Genomic DNA, 17,891 nt, shown 5'->3' with positions numbered 1-17,891 from the left:
CAATATGGACAGAATTTACCGTTGTTTTGGTTTTTACTTATTGGTACTGTAAACTTGCTTCTGCACATTAATCGCCAGAATGCAGCTTTTTGTAACAACAGACTTTACAGAGAGGAAATGTGCGTACTCTGAATAAAGAGTGCTGCTGGAGCCAGTGGCTCTGCTGCCTGACACACACTCGAATCAGAGATATTCAGCTCTTGCTACTTGTGCTGATGTTACAGCGGGCTGTGTTTTTATCTGTGGAAGATAAGATGACTGGCTTCTACCTCCCCTTGTTTTAGAAGGATTTTAATTGAAGGAAGCTTGATATTTTTCAGGCAAAGGCCCGAGTTCCCTTTCGTTCACCCACAGTTTATGTAGCAGCAGCCTGGGAACACTGCGGTGTTGCGTCAAGTTGTTGTCGAAATAAAAGTGGAAACGTTGAGTTTCTAGAAGTATTGAAGTTTCTAGAAGTATTGAAATGTTAAGTTTCTGGAAGTATTGAATGCAACAGCTGTGACCCAACATAGGTGCTGCTGGATCTGGTGGCTCTGCTGCCTGACACACAAAAAAAGTGTTATTCAGCAAAATCAGTTACCACCTCCGTTTAGGAGCAAAGCATTCTGCCTGCTTTTGTTGAAATTAAGTAGTGATAGTTTTATGAAATACTCATGAGTAAGCTTTGGGTATACTTCAGGTAAGCCATGGCTGAAGGTAATTTCCCATCTCGTGAGTGTTCAAGCAGGATCATTTAGTGGAGCTGGTCTAGTTCTTCTAAGGTTATTTTGCACCATATTGTTGATGGTGGTCGGAATCGGGCTCCATCCTCAGCTGTAACCGAATGGGTAGATATTGAGCTGACTTACAGTTTGCAAAGGCACGTACCTTGCTTGAGATAGAGCTGTGTTGACAAGACTCCCTCTCATTTCCCAGGAAAACATAGGCTACATAGCCCTTTAAGGACTCTGCAAGTCCAGCAGATGCCTTACTGTGGTAATCCCCTAATTCCCTTCAGCTTCAAAATAATTCCTTTGCTTGGATTTACCTCTTAGTTTTTATGACCTAGAAGGGATAGCATGTGATGGTTTTTAAGCTAAGTAAAGGTTTCCAAAATATCAGGGCTTGTTGCTTGTTTGATTTGGAGAACTATTGTGACAGTGCAAAGAGAATAAAACAAACAAACAAACAAAACCCAATGTGAACAGCCTTTAGAATATGAGAACTAGGCTCTTAATCAAATGAAAACTCTGTGAGCAATAATTTTACTGGGATTTTATTTTTTTTTCCTAGGGAACATTTGGTCTGAACAATCTTTTCTTTTATGTTTTAATTCAGTTGCATTTTGCTTTAAGTTGTGCTTCATCTTTTATTATTTTGCCATTGTATTTAAATGGTGTAGTAATAGTTTGTTGTGATTTCATTTCACTCAGACTGAGTTTACTTTAATTGAAAATGCTCTCTCCAGAGGTAATGGCAGTGCAGCTGAGGCAAGAAAAGCTTGTTCTGTGACCAGCACAGTAAATATAGCTTCATCTTATTTGGTAAATATTGGTCTGGTTTGGTAGGACCACATGTTTTCTTTGCATATTTAAGAATATTTAAATAGCAGGTTTGATAGTGAAAAGGTAAACTTTTACTGTCCTTCCCATTGAGGCAGCTGCGGTAGTAGAAAGATGATCCAAACAAACCCCAAGTGATGATGAATTACTGTAGATGTTTCTACAGATATGGAAAAGGTGGTAAACAGATTTTCTTTTTTCCCCAAGAGAACAAAAAAAAAAAAACAAAAAACAAAACCCCTTGAGTTTCCTTTCCAGGGTTGCCAGTGAGTAAAAGTGATATTGTTGATGCTGTCCCTGCTACAGGGTAGCTAAAAGGGAGTGGAGGGGTTAGACAGGGTCAGACAGACAGGGTGTCTGCGCAAGGCTGCGGCGGCGAAGGGGAGGGTGCCTGTCCTCCCTGCCCGCTATTGGCACGGTAAGGAGTGGTGGATTGTCACTGTGGAAATGGATATTCCGGTCAGTCTTGGAGATGGAGATAGGGGACCCTTGAATGGTAAGGAGCAAGGTGCTGGGGGAAGCCTGCAGTCTGCAGCACCAATGCCATTTGGAGAACTTAATGCTGACATGCACTTTCTTTACACAAATAAAGTGGATCGTGCTCTGGGGACAAGGGATGGGCTCAGTGGCCCTTTGGACCTATGTCCAGGACTGTTACTTGTCTTGATAATGTACTAGTGAAGTGTTTAATGAATGTGCAAGACTGTATATTAATTCTCTGTATATTAATGTGCTGTGAGGTCAATTCAGTCCTGTGAAAACCGTGTTAATTTAACTTTACCTCTCTTTGGCAGCTTAACTTGTGTTCTGTTCCTCTTAAGTTACACTGGCTACGTTTTGGCTTACCTTTTGTTATTCCTCAAGCAAAATTTTTCCAAGAAGCAGGTTTCTTATGTCTTTTTTTATTGTAAAAGTATTAAATCTTCAGGGAACACCTGCTGCTGCCTTGACTTCATAACGGGCAAACTCTCTCTGCCCTTCCATGGTTAAATTTTTGTCCTCATGTTTTATCTTTTAAGATTGCACACTTTTCAGAACAATGAAAATTTCATCATAGTCTATAAAACACTGGCTAAATATGCAGCACTATATAAATAAAATTTGATAATATTTCAAATATGCAGTGCACATTTTCAAGTGCTGCACATGATAATTTCACAATATATTTGTACCTTTTGCTGTGAATACATACCGGTAATTGCCTGTGTTTGTTTTATCTTGAGGGTGGGGTTATAGGACTCAGAATTTGTATTTCTGGTCTCTGTTCTGAGAGATATCACTAGATAAGTCTAGACTTCAGTACGAAAAAAGGTTTCGGGATTGGTAAGGCAATAGAAAAGAGCTCCCACATATCTCTCTGTTTCTGCTTTTTCCCAGCAGAATAAAGGAAGGTAATAGAAGTCTTGAGTTTTCTAAGACTTCTTGAGATATGACCTATAAATGTCAGCATCCTCCAGTCCTTTGAATAGTTAGTACTGTCATTTTAATTTCAAGCCAGTATTGAGATGGTTTTCAGACATGATGATCCTTCACAGCTGTTGAATTTTCATTGAAACGGTATTAGTTACGATGGTGTATTTATTGAAAATGGTGGCTAAGAATTTTACTGTCTTATTCCAGAAACCTGTTATTAAGCCTGTCCTGAGAGGAACACTTGAAAGGAAAGCTGTGGAAAGCATATTGTTTCTTTTAAAGACATACAGTCGTTACAGCTTATTAAGAATTAACTTCTATATGACACTATATGCAAATAGCCAGTAATAATCAAAACTACCTTGTGGCTTTAATAAACTGTCAAAATTCACATATGTAGAATTATGAATTAGCAAATATTATATTATAGGCTGGGCTTTGGTTATTCCTGTTTTCTGTTTAAAGTTCAATTGACCTTCAGAAAACTATGTTCATCTGAGCTTTGCATGAGTGAATCCGAACAATAAGTCATAAGTACTGTGAAGATGTTGCAATCAGTAAGCTTTGCTGCCTCCAGAGTTTGGACCAACTACTTCCCTTCAGTGACGTGACTCTTAATTACTAGCAGTAAGCAGGGCTTGGGTGTTTCCTACACACAGCAACTTATTCCTTAAATGTTGTTTATCTCAGAGGTAAAATATATGTAGCAGGTGGTACCAAAAATAAATAAATCATCCTAAAGCAAAACACAGCCAGGAAAATCATTAAGGATATAAAACAACAAAGGGGAAGCACTGTATACTTTTGTAGGCAGAGAGCATTTTTTGTTTTATAAAAATAATACTGAGGCTTACTTGTTAGTTGGCTGTGGTGTTAATAGATAATAGCACAGGGAAATACACAAGGCAGTTTTCTTATGTTACTAGCTACTCTGATCAACCTACTGAAAAGCTCTGGCAATGTGTCATTGACAGGTCAATAGTCTTAGTAAATCACAAACATTTGGGGGAATTTAAAGTGTTTCCTTCATTGTTTCCTGAAATTCACCATATAAAAGTAGCTCTTTTAAGATTCCTTTCCAACAAAGGATTTAAAGCTACTGGTATAAACCTGCCTGATGTGAGCAGTAGCCTGTTAAATATTGATAGTGGCCCCAGCAGTACAAAATTGCATGTGGGGGGGTTATGTGTATACATGAGTTCCTAGGGTACCTGAGCAGCATCAAGCAGACAGAGATCTGTTTGGGCTTAACCAAAGCTAAGCTGTGTAAGCGCTGACAGGTTCTCTAGAGGAACATGTGTAGATTTGGGGTGAGATGCTCTCTCCTGCAACTGGAATTTATTAAACTGACATGATTAAATGGGTGAGGATGTCATTGAAGTCCTTGTCCCCATAAGCAGGGTGAGGTTTAGAGAAGACAAAGGGTTGCTTGGCAGTTATGCTGTTGTCATATAAGGCTAAAAATCATGAACCTTGCAGGGCAGCTCTGGTCTTGCATGCCCTGTCCCTCTCATTCTCTAAGGGGTTCTGATGGTGGTAGGTGCTCATGAGGCTGCCCAGGTGGATTCTTGTCCTTCCCTGTTATTTCTGTTTTCAGTAACTGAATGACATTTGAGTAGAATAGAATATTCTCCAGAATAGGCACCTACAACAATCATGTAGTCCAACTACCTGACCACTTCAGGGCTGACCGAAAGTTAAAGCACATTGTTAAGGTCATTGTCCAAATGCCTCTTAAACGCTGACAAGTTTGGTGCATTGACTGCTTCTCTAGGAAGCCTGTGCAAATGTTTGACCAGCCTCTCAATAAAGAAATGCTTCCTAATGTCCAGTGTAAACCTTCCCTGAAACAACTTTGAACCATCGTCACATGTCCTACCACTGGATACCAGGGAGAAGAGCTCACCACTTCCCTCCCTACTTCCCTTTCTCAAGAAGCTATAGAGAGCAATGAGGTCACCCTTCAGCCTCCTTTTCTCCAAACTAGACAAAACCAAAGCCCTTAGTTGCTCATCATAGGACATTCCTACCAGCTCTTTCACCAGCTTTGTTGCCTTCCTCTGGATGCATTCAAAGACCTTCACGTCCTTCATGAATTCTGGGGCCCAGAACTGCACACAGTACTCAAGGCCACAGCAACACAGAATGCAGGGGGATAATGACCTCTTTTGACTATCTGGTTACTCTGTGTCTGATTCCCCCCAGGATGTGGTTTCCTCTCTTGGCTGCCAGGGCACACCGCTGACACATACTGAGCCTGCTCTCAACCAGCACCCCCAGATATCTTTCTGCAGGGCTGCTCCCCAGCCATTCCTCTCCTATTTTACTGGCATTACTGCATCCTAGGTGCAGAATTCAGCATTTGGTCTTGTTAAATTGCATTGCATTAGTCATTGCCCAATGCCCCAGTCTCTCTAGATCCCTCTGAGAGGCATCTGAAAGTTGCAGTACCAAGGCTGCAGCAAGTTGATCTCTTGATTACCCATGTGTCCAATTCAGTAAGCAGAACCAGTAAAGAATTTCCACCAGTATTATGTCCTTCTTAAACTGTTTCTCTCAATTGAGCTCTAATCAGTCCTCAAGTCCACTTGCTTCCTGCCCTCCCGAGCTGATCAGTACCAACAATGTTTGTGTTGGTAGTTTTTAATTAGGAGACCAGAGCAGTCACCAACCTTTTGGTTGCTCAATTAAATTGAAATCCCATTTGCTTTTACATGGGATGTGAATTCACATTCATTACAAGAACATTTCTTTTTAATAACATTTTATAAAGTATGTATAAACATGCATTTTTCTTGTTTTGACTGCTTTAATGTTGACACAGACAATGGGTGGAGAACAGAAATGGACCAGCTTGGTGAATTACAAGGTGTAGTTCAGGCTCAAGGATACTTTTCTCGAAATTCAACTACTTGTACTTTAAGCATAGCCTTATTGCTTAACTGGTTGCTCCAACATTTAACTAGTTCGAGGTAAACTTGCTGCTTCAACTGACTTTGAATGGTTTCTTTTACATAGGAGCTCATGGTTAGTAAGCTGTATGTGGCCTAAAAGTTGCTCAGCACATTCAGAGGTGCAGAATCTGAGGAGGAAAATTTTGTCTTCTGTGATCTTAAACAATACAAAGGAATGTAGTTTTCCTGTAGTAGCGTGTAATCTCACTTCTAGTGTTGGTTTATAATTTAATGTTCCACTTAGGACAGCATTGCAGTATGTAATTAACAGTTTACCTTGCTATCGTTACCCCACAAGTTATGCAGATATTGAACAGTCTTTAAAAGTCTTTTTATATTAAACAAAACCAACCAGTACAGAAACTTGTCCCTCGAATGGCCTTTGACATCTTAACATATATATTTTGTATCTGCCTGGGTATTAAGTTAATTATGGGATAACTCTCAAAACACAAGGGGAGCTCTAAAGGGGCTGGACTTGTTCCCAAGTTCCTGAGCTTGAATTTTTTTTTTTGTTTGTTTAGCAAGAATATTTTTATCCATCATAAATTTTGAAAGCACACACACAGTGCATTATAGTTGCTTTTAAGCTTGATAAAAAACTGCTTTAAGATTATTTTAAAGTATCATTATACCATTGCTTTTATATTTTTCTCCATTCCTCATGATAACTTTCTGATATTTTAAAACCTTTCCATTAATGAAACTTGGTGTGGTGGCAGTATAAGAATAATTTCACTGAGAAATGTGAGACTTAAAATTTGGGCTCTGTGGGAGGCAAATGGGGTGTAAGAAATGAAATCATGGATCCTCTAGGAAAAAAGATGTCCTGGGTTCAGAGGCAGAATGTCAGATCCCTGACTATACCAGGATGGCTCTTGCTGCCTTTGCCACTAGAGAAGTTGTGGGATCTTATATTGACTGTGAAACTAAGCTCAAAATCACTACAGGAAATTTGGTTTAGGGTAGAAGATATTTCTGTAAAACTATAAAGTTTTCATAGACTTCTTTCTAGGAACAGAGCACTCGAGTACCAGTCACTCATACACACATGCATGTGCAGACACACCTTTCATCTTTTCCAGTCCCCAGGCATGTGTTTTGGCAAGGAAGCCTGGACCATTGTCACACGCTGAGGGAGACAGCGTAGGACCCAGAACTGCACTTGAACATTTAGTTTATTACCTATAATGTTACAATTCTAAGTCAAGAGTATAAGCTTAAGTCTAGACCCATATTAATATCCTGTAAGGGTTTGTGAGGGACTATACGACCTGTGCAGAGTTCAGAGATAAAGTCTTTATAGATGTTTCCACAAGGTTGCTGCAGGTGAAGTTTTAGCAGATGCTCCAATGCTTCGAGGGATTGGACCCGTGATGTTATGTTGATGTTAGTGGGGGTCCAGCTGATGTTAGTTGCTTGGCCCAGCTCTTTATCTTCTTTACCTTTGGTCAGTGGTGCCACTGGTAATGGACACAGTGGTTTGCTTTGGCATCCCGGCCAGTGCAACCTCCACCAGCGTGTAGGGATCCGAAAAATCCAGTGCCATATATCAAGCCATTTCCAACACACAGAACTTACCGTTTATACATCCATAAGTCATCCAACTACAACATATATTGGTTTCTATTCATAGATCTTATTAACACTTCTGTTTTCAGGATTACCTCCAATTCTTCTGTGGCTATGGTGTAACTGCATGCTTGTGCTGATATACAGGAGGGGGTGACCAGGGGCCAGTTTGGTCATCCTGATAAGCAAATGAGTTTTGGAGACATAATGGCTAGCTCGTTCTCCCCCACTTGTCCTTGCTGCACATATGGGCTTTGATGTGGCCACTGATCTCCGTTTCACTCCCCTCCACTCTCGCTCCCCTCCACCCTGCAACTCAGCAGAGCAGAGCCCTCTTCAGCAGCTTCAAGGAGAGTCATATGTCAACCATGCACTCGGTGATCTCTGTGGTGCATTTGGAGCCACAGCCTAAGGAACTGCAGTCTCCTTGCGGGCTTGTCAATGTGATGAATTTGGATGGAAATAGCTTAATATTCATGGCTGCAATAGTATGATAAAACAGATTAAAAATGTCTTCCTTTCATGAGCATAGTTCAGTTGTCCCTGGTGTTAAGATGAGTCCTTAGGGAGAGGCAGAATGGTTGCTCTGTGAGTATCAACAAAACATTTCCATGTGGGACTTCCAGTACATTTTCATAGAATGTTTCCTGAAATGCCACAGTTGGTGATCCATTAATGTGAAGTTTAGTCCTCACCCCCTGTTCTGAAATACCACAACAAAATCCTAAGAAGTCAAAATGAACAATAGTTGTTTTTTTTTTTAATCTATCAGAATGGTCTAACTCTGATAGCTACGCAGTAGCTCCCAGTTCAGGCTCTTCATGAACACAGCAGGAGTACTTGCACTGTGGGAGCAGCAATTGCTCCCAGCAGTTGTTTCTGTATTGTCTCCAGGGAGAAGCATGTGGGCTGCATGGAGCCTTCTGTAGCCACAAGCTGAACTACACTGATCCCACATGAACACGCTTGTACTCTGCAAGACCTTGCCTCTGCTCTTTTTCCTAGCCTCTCTTTATCATCGTTTGCATGTTTTCAAATAATTCTTGTCCTTTTCTTATTAAATTCTTTTTCAAGCATAACTAAAGCTCTTTCTTCTGTTCTTCATCTTCTCCCCTTTTCTGGTTAGATAACTGTAGGAAAGGTCTCTCATGCAGTTGGAGCTGTGGCTGAAGTTCTTGTCAATCTGTATGTGAATGATCACAGACCCAAGCCACAGCTTCCCCCCCTTGAACTGGTAAGACTAAACCCAGAAAGAAGCGATAACTTGACATGAGTGGTGTTTCCAAAATGTCATCATGACTTAAGACTCTGGTTGTAAAAGTGTTATGAAAGATCTTAGACTAACACTTACTATAAGGAATCAAGTGCATATTGGCAAAATATGCTGATGTGTGGATATGCTGAAAATGTTGCTCACCATGTCTTCTATTAATATTTTTATTACCTGTTTGTAGGAATTGAAATCGGGAGGCTTTTATTAAATATAATTACTGGTACAATTAGTAACAGAACACAATTATTAATCAGGGTGGCTTCTAAAGAAAGTTTTGTGCAGTACATGTTTATGCAGTTATTTTTAACACACACATGCTGAATCACCATGCCTCATTTTGAGAGAGCTGTTTTTTAAACTCTGACACTGTTCTGTATTGAATTCAGAAGCGGTCTCTGGACAGAGCTACAGGTTCTTGCCCCATTCCTCATTCTCCATCTCCTGTCTCTTCTGCTCAAAGCTGTCAGGTATTGGGAAGCAAAGTAAGGTGTTGTGTTGTGGTGATGACACTTACTTATTAGCCAGCACTAAGTTCTGATTGCTTCCATTTCTTTCTAACTCGATTAACATTGTATTTTTAAAATTGTATTTGTTTACTTTTCCATTTGCATGGTTGTTCATTTGGAAAGTTTCATGTAGTTCATACTCTGAAATGATCCATCACAGCAAAATGGACTAGTGGCAGATTTGCAGTAGGATTCTCAACTTCTAAGCACAAGTGACTTGTGACAATGACAATTGTGACTTGCACTTATCATTAAAAAATTGTTCCAAGGCCACATTTTGCTGACAAATTAGAGTTGTGTGGACTGTGTGCTGCTGTCTGTAGGTGCCTGGGCTCTGCTAAGCCTGCGCCTTCTCTGTCCCACGCGTGGTACTCTCTTGTCACAGCAGGGATGGTGGAAGGGCAGGGAGATGGTGGTGTCTGTGGTAGAGACAGGCTGCTCGTGTGTTACTGACCTGTAACTATGCACAATACAATAATGCAAAGCAACATCCTCATACCTGCCTCTAAGAAGAAAAGGAAAGTGCAGTGGCATCTAATCTATTTATAATTTATTCTTCTGTACCCTTTGCGTGTACATCCAGAGACGATGAAATTCGTGGCAATTAAAGAATGCTAATTGCTCCCCCAAATTCAACAAAAACTTTCAAAATAGTTTCATGTTGTTAATATGGACCATATTTTAAAGCTAAGAATGTTCAGATTGTCTGTGGTAGGAATTAAATCAGCTTTTAAAAAAAATCAAGCCCCAGCTTGGGCTGTAGGCCTAGGAGAAACATGGCTGAGAGGGTAAGCATGTCTGCAGCATTACAAACGGTAGTTCAGACATGATCAATGAAAACTGTCAGCCTTCCTTAAAGGACAAGCCTACGTTTTCCTCTAGAGTGTGTATGAACTGAGTCTTCTGTATGTCTGTTTTCTTAGCTCCAAATACATGTCTGTTGTTTGAGGCTGGCAAGGTCTGCCTTTGCCCTCTTCTGAGGAGCACCGATGCCCACAGCTGTGAGATACCAGTGGCTGAGCTGGCATGCTGCAGGGTACCGAGTGAGCGCTGGGGGCTGATGCTGCTCTTGTACCTGTGCTAACACAAAGTGTTGGTGAACTCCCAGAGGGAAGCTGGATGCGAGTCCAGCTGAAAACTCATCCCTTAAAGTCCTTGTGATGTCTGTTTTCTGAATTGCTACATAAACCTACAGAACTGCAGCAAACGAGTAATAAAAAAGCCAACTGATGCCTATTTTAATTGTGTGTGGAGGGATCTGTGTTAATCTTGGAGAAGCTAAAGCAGCTGCTCACTTGATAAGAATTTATATCTGGTATAGTGCAACAGCTTTATGTGCATTTCCATTTTTTATCTTCTCACAGGGTTCTCTGCGAAAAGAATTTCCGCAGTCTATCGGGGGGAGTGACATTTGTTATTTCTGCAAAAAAAGAGTATATGTTATGGAGCGGCTGAGCGCAGAAGGCCACTTCTTTCATAGGGAGTGCTTCAAGTGTGAAATATGTTCTACAACACTCCGTTTAGGAATTTATGCCTTTGATGTTGAAGAAGGTAACAAAGGAACTATTTGAGAATATTTTAAAATGTCCAAGTATTGATGCTTTTAATGGGACGAGGGAAAGGACCTGGCTGAGTAGCTTGGATCAAGAGGAGGTCTGCCAAGTATGTTGTTTGCATACATGCTGATCTTACAGTCTTTGTACTTGCTGTTCTAGTCTTTCAAAAGAATCCAGTTATGACAGAGCTGAGCTTTAAATGAAGAAACCCTTAGTGGAAAATAACTTCAGTGACCAAAATACAGTTTGTCCAGTCACAGGTCAAAGTGAGGGGGAGTTGTGTGTTATTTTTCTCCAACAATATAGAGTTATTCTCATCTCTCGCTTATAATAACATGATGTATGCGGTTAAGCCAAGATAGTGGTAGATTTACATGGATGGGGATCAGTATAGGTTACTTCTTTCAAGATGTTATCACTCAGGAGCTGAAAACAGTGATAACTGCCCAAGTGGCAGTGTAATTTGTTCCAGTGTGCTGTAGAACGGGAGCTTCAGATCTTGGGCACTCAGTCCCCCCCTACAGCCTGGGATTTGGGGAATTATTTTTTTGCCTTTTTTTCTTTTTAGCTTAGAGGGAGATTATTAAACTGAATCGAAATTCCCTTGCCACTTCCAAATTATTTTAGTAGATCCAGGCATTAACCTGGTCTCTTTCTACAAAAGGATTAAAGACTCAAGGCCAAAGGTGGCTCTTTTGCAATCCAGAGAATCTTCTGCAAAGACTTTTTTGAACTGATCAATTGACTTTTTGCTGCTTGATGTCTTGTGTTGGTTTGTGACTTTGTATTTGTACAATCTTGTTTTCCTGCTATATACTCATCTTAGAGCTGTGTGGTAGATAAATGACCTTGCGTATTTAACAAATGTGCAAATCTGTGTACTATAAAAGAAACCCATTCAGAGCTGTGAGCTATGTAGAGTCAATGGAAAGTTTCCCATTCCTTTCACTGCCCAACCATTAATTATCCTGATTTCATCTTTTTATAGATGGAAGTCATATGCATATAGATTAAATATCATAGAATTTATATTTTCTCTTGTAGGTAAATTTTACTGTAAACCTCATTTTACACACTGCAAAATCAGTTCAAAACACAGAAAGAGAAGAGCAACATTACAGCTCCAGGGAAAGGTACGTGTTGGTTATATTACTAATGCAGGAAATGTTGAGGCAACTTCCTCTGAAACAGGGTGCAGTACTTGTTTGTGTGTGTGAGAGAGATGTTTTCTACCTGATGTCCAGAGTAGTAAAATCAATACTAAATTATAACTCTGGTTCTGTAAGTTTGACATATTTGTAGTCGGACTCTCAACTGAAATCAGCTTTTCCTATACAAAGTAACGTTTAACTTAAGAGGAACTGGAAATGAAAATACATATTAAAACTTGAAAACAGAAACTACTTTCCATTTTCAGAAGAATATTTAACATTTTTTAATGCTTTGTACAAGGAGGCAACAGAAGCATGGAAGAAAGAGGAACCCAAACCTACAGAGACAGCCATGGAAAGCACTTTGCCTACTGCTAGCAGTCCAGAGGACAGGTCCTCAGGTATCCTGACTTCCTTCTTTAGGGACACGCTAAGCTGGCCCCTTCGGGTGACAAGGGATCTGCTTGACATTCCCAGACGCCTGTCTAACTGGATGCATGGTTTTCTGCACGCTACCAATCTTCATTTCAGGGACAATGCATATAACTATACCTACTTGTATGAACTCTTGAGCCTTGGTGTGCCATTCCTGTGTGCTCTTCTAGAAGTCCTTACTCATATGTACCGGGAAGCAGAGCTATCACTTGAAAATGTGCTTGAATGGGTGAAAAAATTCTATAGGGTTTAAATTCTTCTATGTATCTTGCTCAGTTGTGCCTTTCAGATTTTCAAAATTAACAACCTCACTGTTTTCTTGAGTTTTTTTTTTTTTTTATTGATTGGTTTTTTTACTTTTCATGCAATTTAATGTGTGACTTCAATGAACAGTGGATTCAAGGTGCAATCAAAATTTTCAATATAAAATGTACTGTATGTTAGAGCATGAAGGGCAGTGTCCAGACACATTTCCAGAACACACAAACGGATGAAGGATATTTTATAGAATTTTTCTTTTTTCCTTGTTTTATCCTGTAGTCAGACCAGGAGGAGTGGGGAGAGATGAGTTGATTTTTAAAATCATTCTTCACTATGTCCCATCCTCCTTTCTTCCCCCACAATTTTTTATTCTGTTAGACCAAGAAAGAATGTACATTCTTTCAGATGCTTGAGGAAAAATTATAATGAATGACTGGGTTTTGAAACCTGAAAATGGCGCATACTTTTTTTTTTTCTTGCTTTCATCTTTGCTTTGGGTTATGAGGTTTATAACTTGCATGGATATGTTAAAAAAAATAAATAATCATGTACTTAGTTCATATTGCTCCTAGTCATACCTGTTATGTTTCTTACATGTGATAGATACCCATTGTTGATAGTGGGTATAATCTGTACTGCTAATGTATTTAAAGGTTTGAAATAAATTGGAAGAGCAAATCTCAATTGAGTGAAGACTTGATTGACACTGTAAGTCAAAGGAACTGGTAGTGTAATTAGACCTGACTTATTCCTCAAGTCAAGACCTCCTCATTAGGTGGTTGGTTTGAAGAATATCAGTTTATGGAGCACTCATCTGTAACTGAGATCACTCCTGTTGTGCCTTTACATAGGCACTGTTCCTATTGTCTTTTGGAATTTTTTAAAAATACAAGTTTAGAAAGAAACAACAAAACCCCACAAATGTATTCTAAGGAGATTACTTCTTAGCTGGCTATTTCATTCATTTCGATGTATAAAGCTGACGGCAGAAAGGTGAAATTCTATAATCTGTAGCAGCTGTTAAGTAAATTTCTTTTAGATACCACTCAACAAGGTCTACCTTAATCAGAAAGTGTTGGGAAAGGTTAAATAATATATTTAATGGCAAGGAGGCACTAACATCTCAAATTCTGATTTACGTTCAGCCTAGTTACCCAGTGAGGAAAGCATTTTCCTGCCTCTCCAATACTTAAGTGTTTAAATTCAGAAGTCACTCAGGACTTAGGAAAATAGATAAACATTGTAAGATGTATAGCCTAAAATGAAAAGCATCTGTAGCATTTATTTCCTGCCAAAACAATGTGGCTTAAATAATAGGAAATAACGTTCCATTCAGTTAGTACCAAAGCTGAGGATCACCTTTCAGTGGTCTGGAATGACTGGGCTGCATATGGGCTGGCAGCTTTTTGATTTTTTAACATAATGTGGGAAAAGATGATTTGAATTGTTTTGTTTCTTAGTTTTTGAAAGGAAATATGTTTAAATCTGTTTAAAATAAATGAAAAACTGGATTTTTCTTCTAGATAGTTTTACTTTCTTTAAACTACAAGGATAAAGCTTTTCACATTTTAGAGTGCTTAAGTATTTGGGGGAAAAATTTTTAAGTATATGCACAGAACTTGAAAGAGTGCTTGAAGAAACTTCTTTAGGTAGAAGGTAATAGTAATTTGAAATAAATTGTCATTAATGCTGAAAAAGATATTCTGCAAAACTTTGCTAGAATATTGACTGAACACAGCAACAATTACAGTAACATGGTAGGCATCTGCATATATGTAGAGAAATGGGTTGTACCTATTTTTTAGTATTTAAAAAACTACTTTGGAACACTGTATGCTTTTTAATTTTTTGATAATGATAGTAATAGTTTTACCTTATAAAAGAGAAAATCTGCAGTGCAATTTACCATGTTACTCCTGCAACACAGCATACTGCTAAGTGGTAGAGTTTTAAAATTTGGCTTGCCATCAATTTTGATTTCAGTTTGTAAACAGCACAATCTTTAGGAACATTTTCTCCTAAAATTTTCCCTTGCTGTTTACTATCAGAGACTTTCTGCTTTTTCAGTAGAGTAAGCGTAATGCTAAACTTGCAGAAAATTGTGATTAAGATACTTAGAAATTTCTGATGTCCAATGAATTTAAAGCAAATGAATCTTATTAGTAGAAAGATTAATAATAAAAAATAAAAGGATGGCATTGGCTTTATATATATTTATATAATGGGAAATAAAATCCCTACATTCTCACAATAAATCCAAGAACTTACACACTGAAAACATTTTCCTGAGGAATCTTAATAACATTGGATATTCCACAGGGAGTTTGCAGATAATTCTGTTGGGAAAGAGGTTTTGTGTTGATATTAATCTAATTGCTAGATTTTATTTTTTTTAATCTCTTCATCTTAATATTCTGCTAGTAAGATTCATACCTATTTGTCGTCATTCATGATCTAATGAAAAAAAAGCAGTTTCATTTTGTCCAATTCTTCTTTGTGCCTACGTAATTTTTCGGATGCTATCCTATATAACCAAGTTACGTTTTGTGGTTTTTTTCCTGCTCTCTTCTCTGTTAATCTTCCTCATTGCTTTTAGTCCAATTCGTCATTCCGGTGCTGCACCCACTTACTGGCTGAAGCCTTTCTGCTCTCAGGTGACTTTTTCCGCTTGCCAGTTCCAAAATTGTGTGACTAACACTGTTGTTGTTTGACAGCATTTCATTGCTTGGTTTTTTTAAGACTTCTGGAGCAAACTGTGTGTGTCTGGTATATTAATGGATGTGAGCTTTGGCATGAACGTTTAACCTGTTGCTGAGTTCACGGTTCTAGAAAAGGTGACTTCTATACTCTCTATAGAGAATGTTTTTCTCTCTGTGTCTGTGCATGTACATTTCCTTGTGCCTTTAAGGTAAGTTAGGCTAGTAAGTGGTTTCTTGAAAGAACCAGTTAAAGCCTTATTTCTTTCAAAGGATTGAAGGAAAGATTTAAAATAAGGTCAGGACGAGATTAGCCAGCTGATTCTCCTGGTTAGCCTGAGCATCTGCTTCCATTGAGCTCAAATATGCAACGAGCAAGCAACGTTTGAGCCCTGTGGCGCTTTTCTAAGCCCTCCCTCCCTTTCATACTGGAAAAGTACAATATAAAAGGATTCTGTCGAAAAAGTAGCCAAAGCAATGCAAATTCCAGTCTTCCACCCCAAGTAATGTAGTGTGCAGGCCTAACAGTAATAAATGTGCATGCTGCTTTTAGTGTGTAATATCACAATGCCAAGTTTATATAACCAGAGTGTTTTGGTTTGAATTGTTTTGTTAAGTAATTAACTAGGCCCCATTTGCCACTCTGATTAACGGACTTGTCTTGCTGCATGAGACATTTCCACCACTCTCCATGACATATTTGTGCGATTATTCTGTGTGTATTTTCTCCATGAGTTGCAGTACATGTAATCACATGTCAATAGTCTAGAAGGGGAAATAAATCCAAACAAGAACCAAGGGCTCAGTCTGACAAGCAAGTGCACTGTGGTTGTGGTTGATGTGGTCGTGACCCAGACTTCCCTGCTGAAGATCCCTTTCAAAGGGAAGGGCTTTCAGGAACTGTTCCAAACGCAGTTTTCAGGAGGGGCCAGACATCCTCTGCCGCTTGCCCCACTTCACGTGTCTCAGTCAGGAATGGGGATGGGCTGCAGAGTCAGAGCCCCACACTCCTTAACTTGCTGACCTGTGTGTTTGCATGACTAAATCAATAGTATTTATTTGTGTGGGTATCCTAAAACTTCTTAATGGCTTTGAAAGTCCCCACACTGTGCCCACACAGAAACTCTGTATTGTAAGCATCACTTCCTGCACAAATGCTTAGGACGTGACTTCCTGTGTATTTCGGGGCTGCGGTTTTTTTGCTACAAAGCTCAGCATGCTTTGAGATGAAGGTTGTGATGTAAACGTCTGCCATTTCAAACAACTTCCCACTGCTGTGTTTTTTACCCTCTGTTTGCAGAGTCTTCCTAGCTCTTCCTGGCAAGTGAGGATTCTGTCCTTCTCTTCCTAAATCTTCTGTCTTCATTTTACTTTTTAATCTTAATTGAATATTTTTATTAAATAGTTTTTAATGCTGTATTTAAATTTTCACATGGAAATTCTGTATTTTGCACACAGTGAAAATTGTTTTAGCTTTATTTATATCTGCTGTAAACAAAAATAAATGTAGTTCTTTATAAGTCTCCTTGTTTCATCTCTTCCTTTTAAAAATATTTCCTGAGGACAGAGACTTAATAGTGACTTCACACTCATTTTGCAAATATCTCTTCTGGTGGATGCTGTGGTGTTATCTTTGTTGTGGCCTGACCAAAAGGCCAGGGAATTTCACTATTGTGGTGTAATTGCATACATGTCCCTTTTGAAAGGGAAATTTATCAAGGTCCTTGACAACTTATCCTACTCGCTTCAGAGCAGGAGGTGCTGGTGTTGGGATTTCTGCTTCCTGAGAATAAGTTGCATATACAAACAGCACTTGTCCTCTTCTCTTTGACTTCTGTTATCTTTCCTTATGTCTTTATTTAACGTATTAAAAAATGTCATAAAGCTCATGCTAAGTTCTGTGTGTTTGGGATGTTATGTTGTGTACAGGAAAAGGAGGTAATGACTGTGGGTAAAGCTTTATCTTTGCTACTGGCTATGGAGTGCTATGTGCAAGCTCCCTGTATCTTCTGGACCCCTGGAAGCTGCAGCTAATGGTGACCTGTTAGCTGTTAACAGTGGCCTCCCTTCCCTCCCTCCCTCCTTCCCTTTTTAAACCTGGTGTTGTGGTTCTTTTTAGACAGCAGGTTCTCCAAAAGATCTTTGCTCTCCTTCACTTTGGTTTGTTTGCTCTGCAGTCCTTAAACTGTAATCTCTCTTTGTATTTCAAGAAAAAAAAAAACAAACCAGAAAGAATAGTCCTAACAATTTAATGGAAAGACTGGATGAGCTATTGTTTTAAAAGTTAATTCAAACTGAGCCTCACTGGGGTTGTTGGAATGACAAATGAATTTTTTGGAAGTGTTGTTAAAGACAATATTGCTAAAGAACAACAAATGTTATTCCCAATGAACTATTCCATCTTCCCTGCCAAAGAAAAAGCCACTATGCACAGTAGAAAGTTTGCTCTCCAAGGGGGAGATGATTTGCATAATGAAAACATAGGGTAACAAATACCATTTAAGACAATACTTGGCACTTCCTTAATTGCAAT

At 39.1% G+C, this 17,891-nt stretch overlaps 1 protein-coding gene across 1 annotated transcript in view; it reads left to right on the top strand.

Moving 5' to 3' along the window:
- Window positions 1–17,891, top strand: part of MICAL2 (microtubule associated monooxygenase, calponin and LIM domain containing 2) — a 135,859-nt gene that overhangs the window by 66,570 nt on the left and 51,398 nt on the right. The window contains exons 21-25 of the mRNA XM_054068117.1: window positions 8,607–8,714; window positions 9,140–9,235; window positions 10,624–10,810; window positions 11,860–11,948; window positions 12,268–12,652. Of these exons, the coding sequence (XP_053924092.1) occupies window positions 8,607–8,714; window positions 9,140–9,235; window positions 10,624–10,810; window positions 11,860–11,948; window positions 12,268–12,652 (865 nt within the window). The remainder of the gene's footprint in view (window positions 1–8,606; window positions 8,715–9,139; window positions 9,236–10,623; window positions 10,811–11,859; window positions 11,949–12,267; window positions 12,653–17,891) is intronic.

Source organism: Cuculus canorus, chromosome 5, assembly GCF_017976375.1.
Source record: "Cuculus canorus isolate bCucCan1 chromosome 5, bCucCan1.pri, whole genome shotgun sequence".
In the NCBI taxonomy this organism is placed as follows: Eukaryota; Metazoa; Chordata; class Aves; order Cuculiformes; family Cuculidae; genus Cuculus; species Cuculus canorus.
This window is presented reverse-complemented; position numbering and strand designations above follow the sequence as displayed.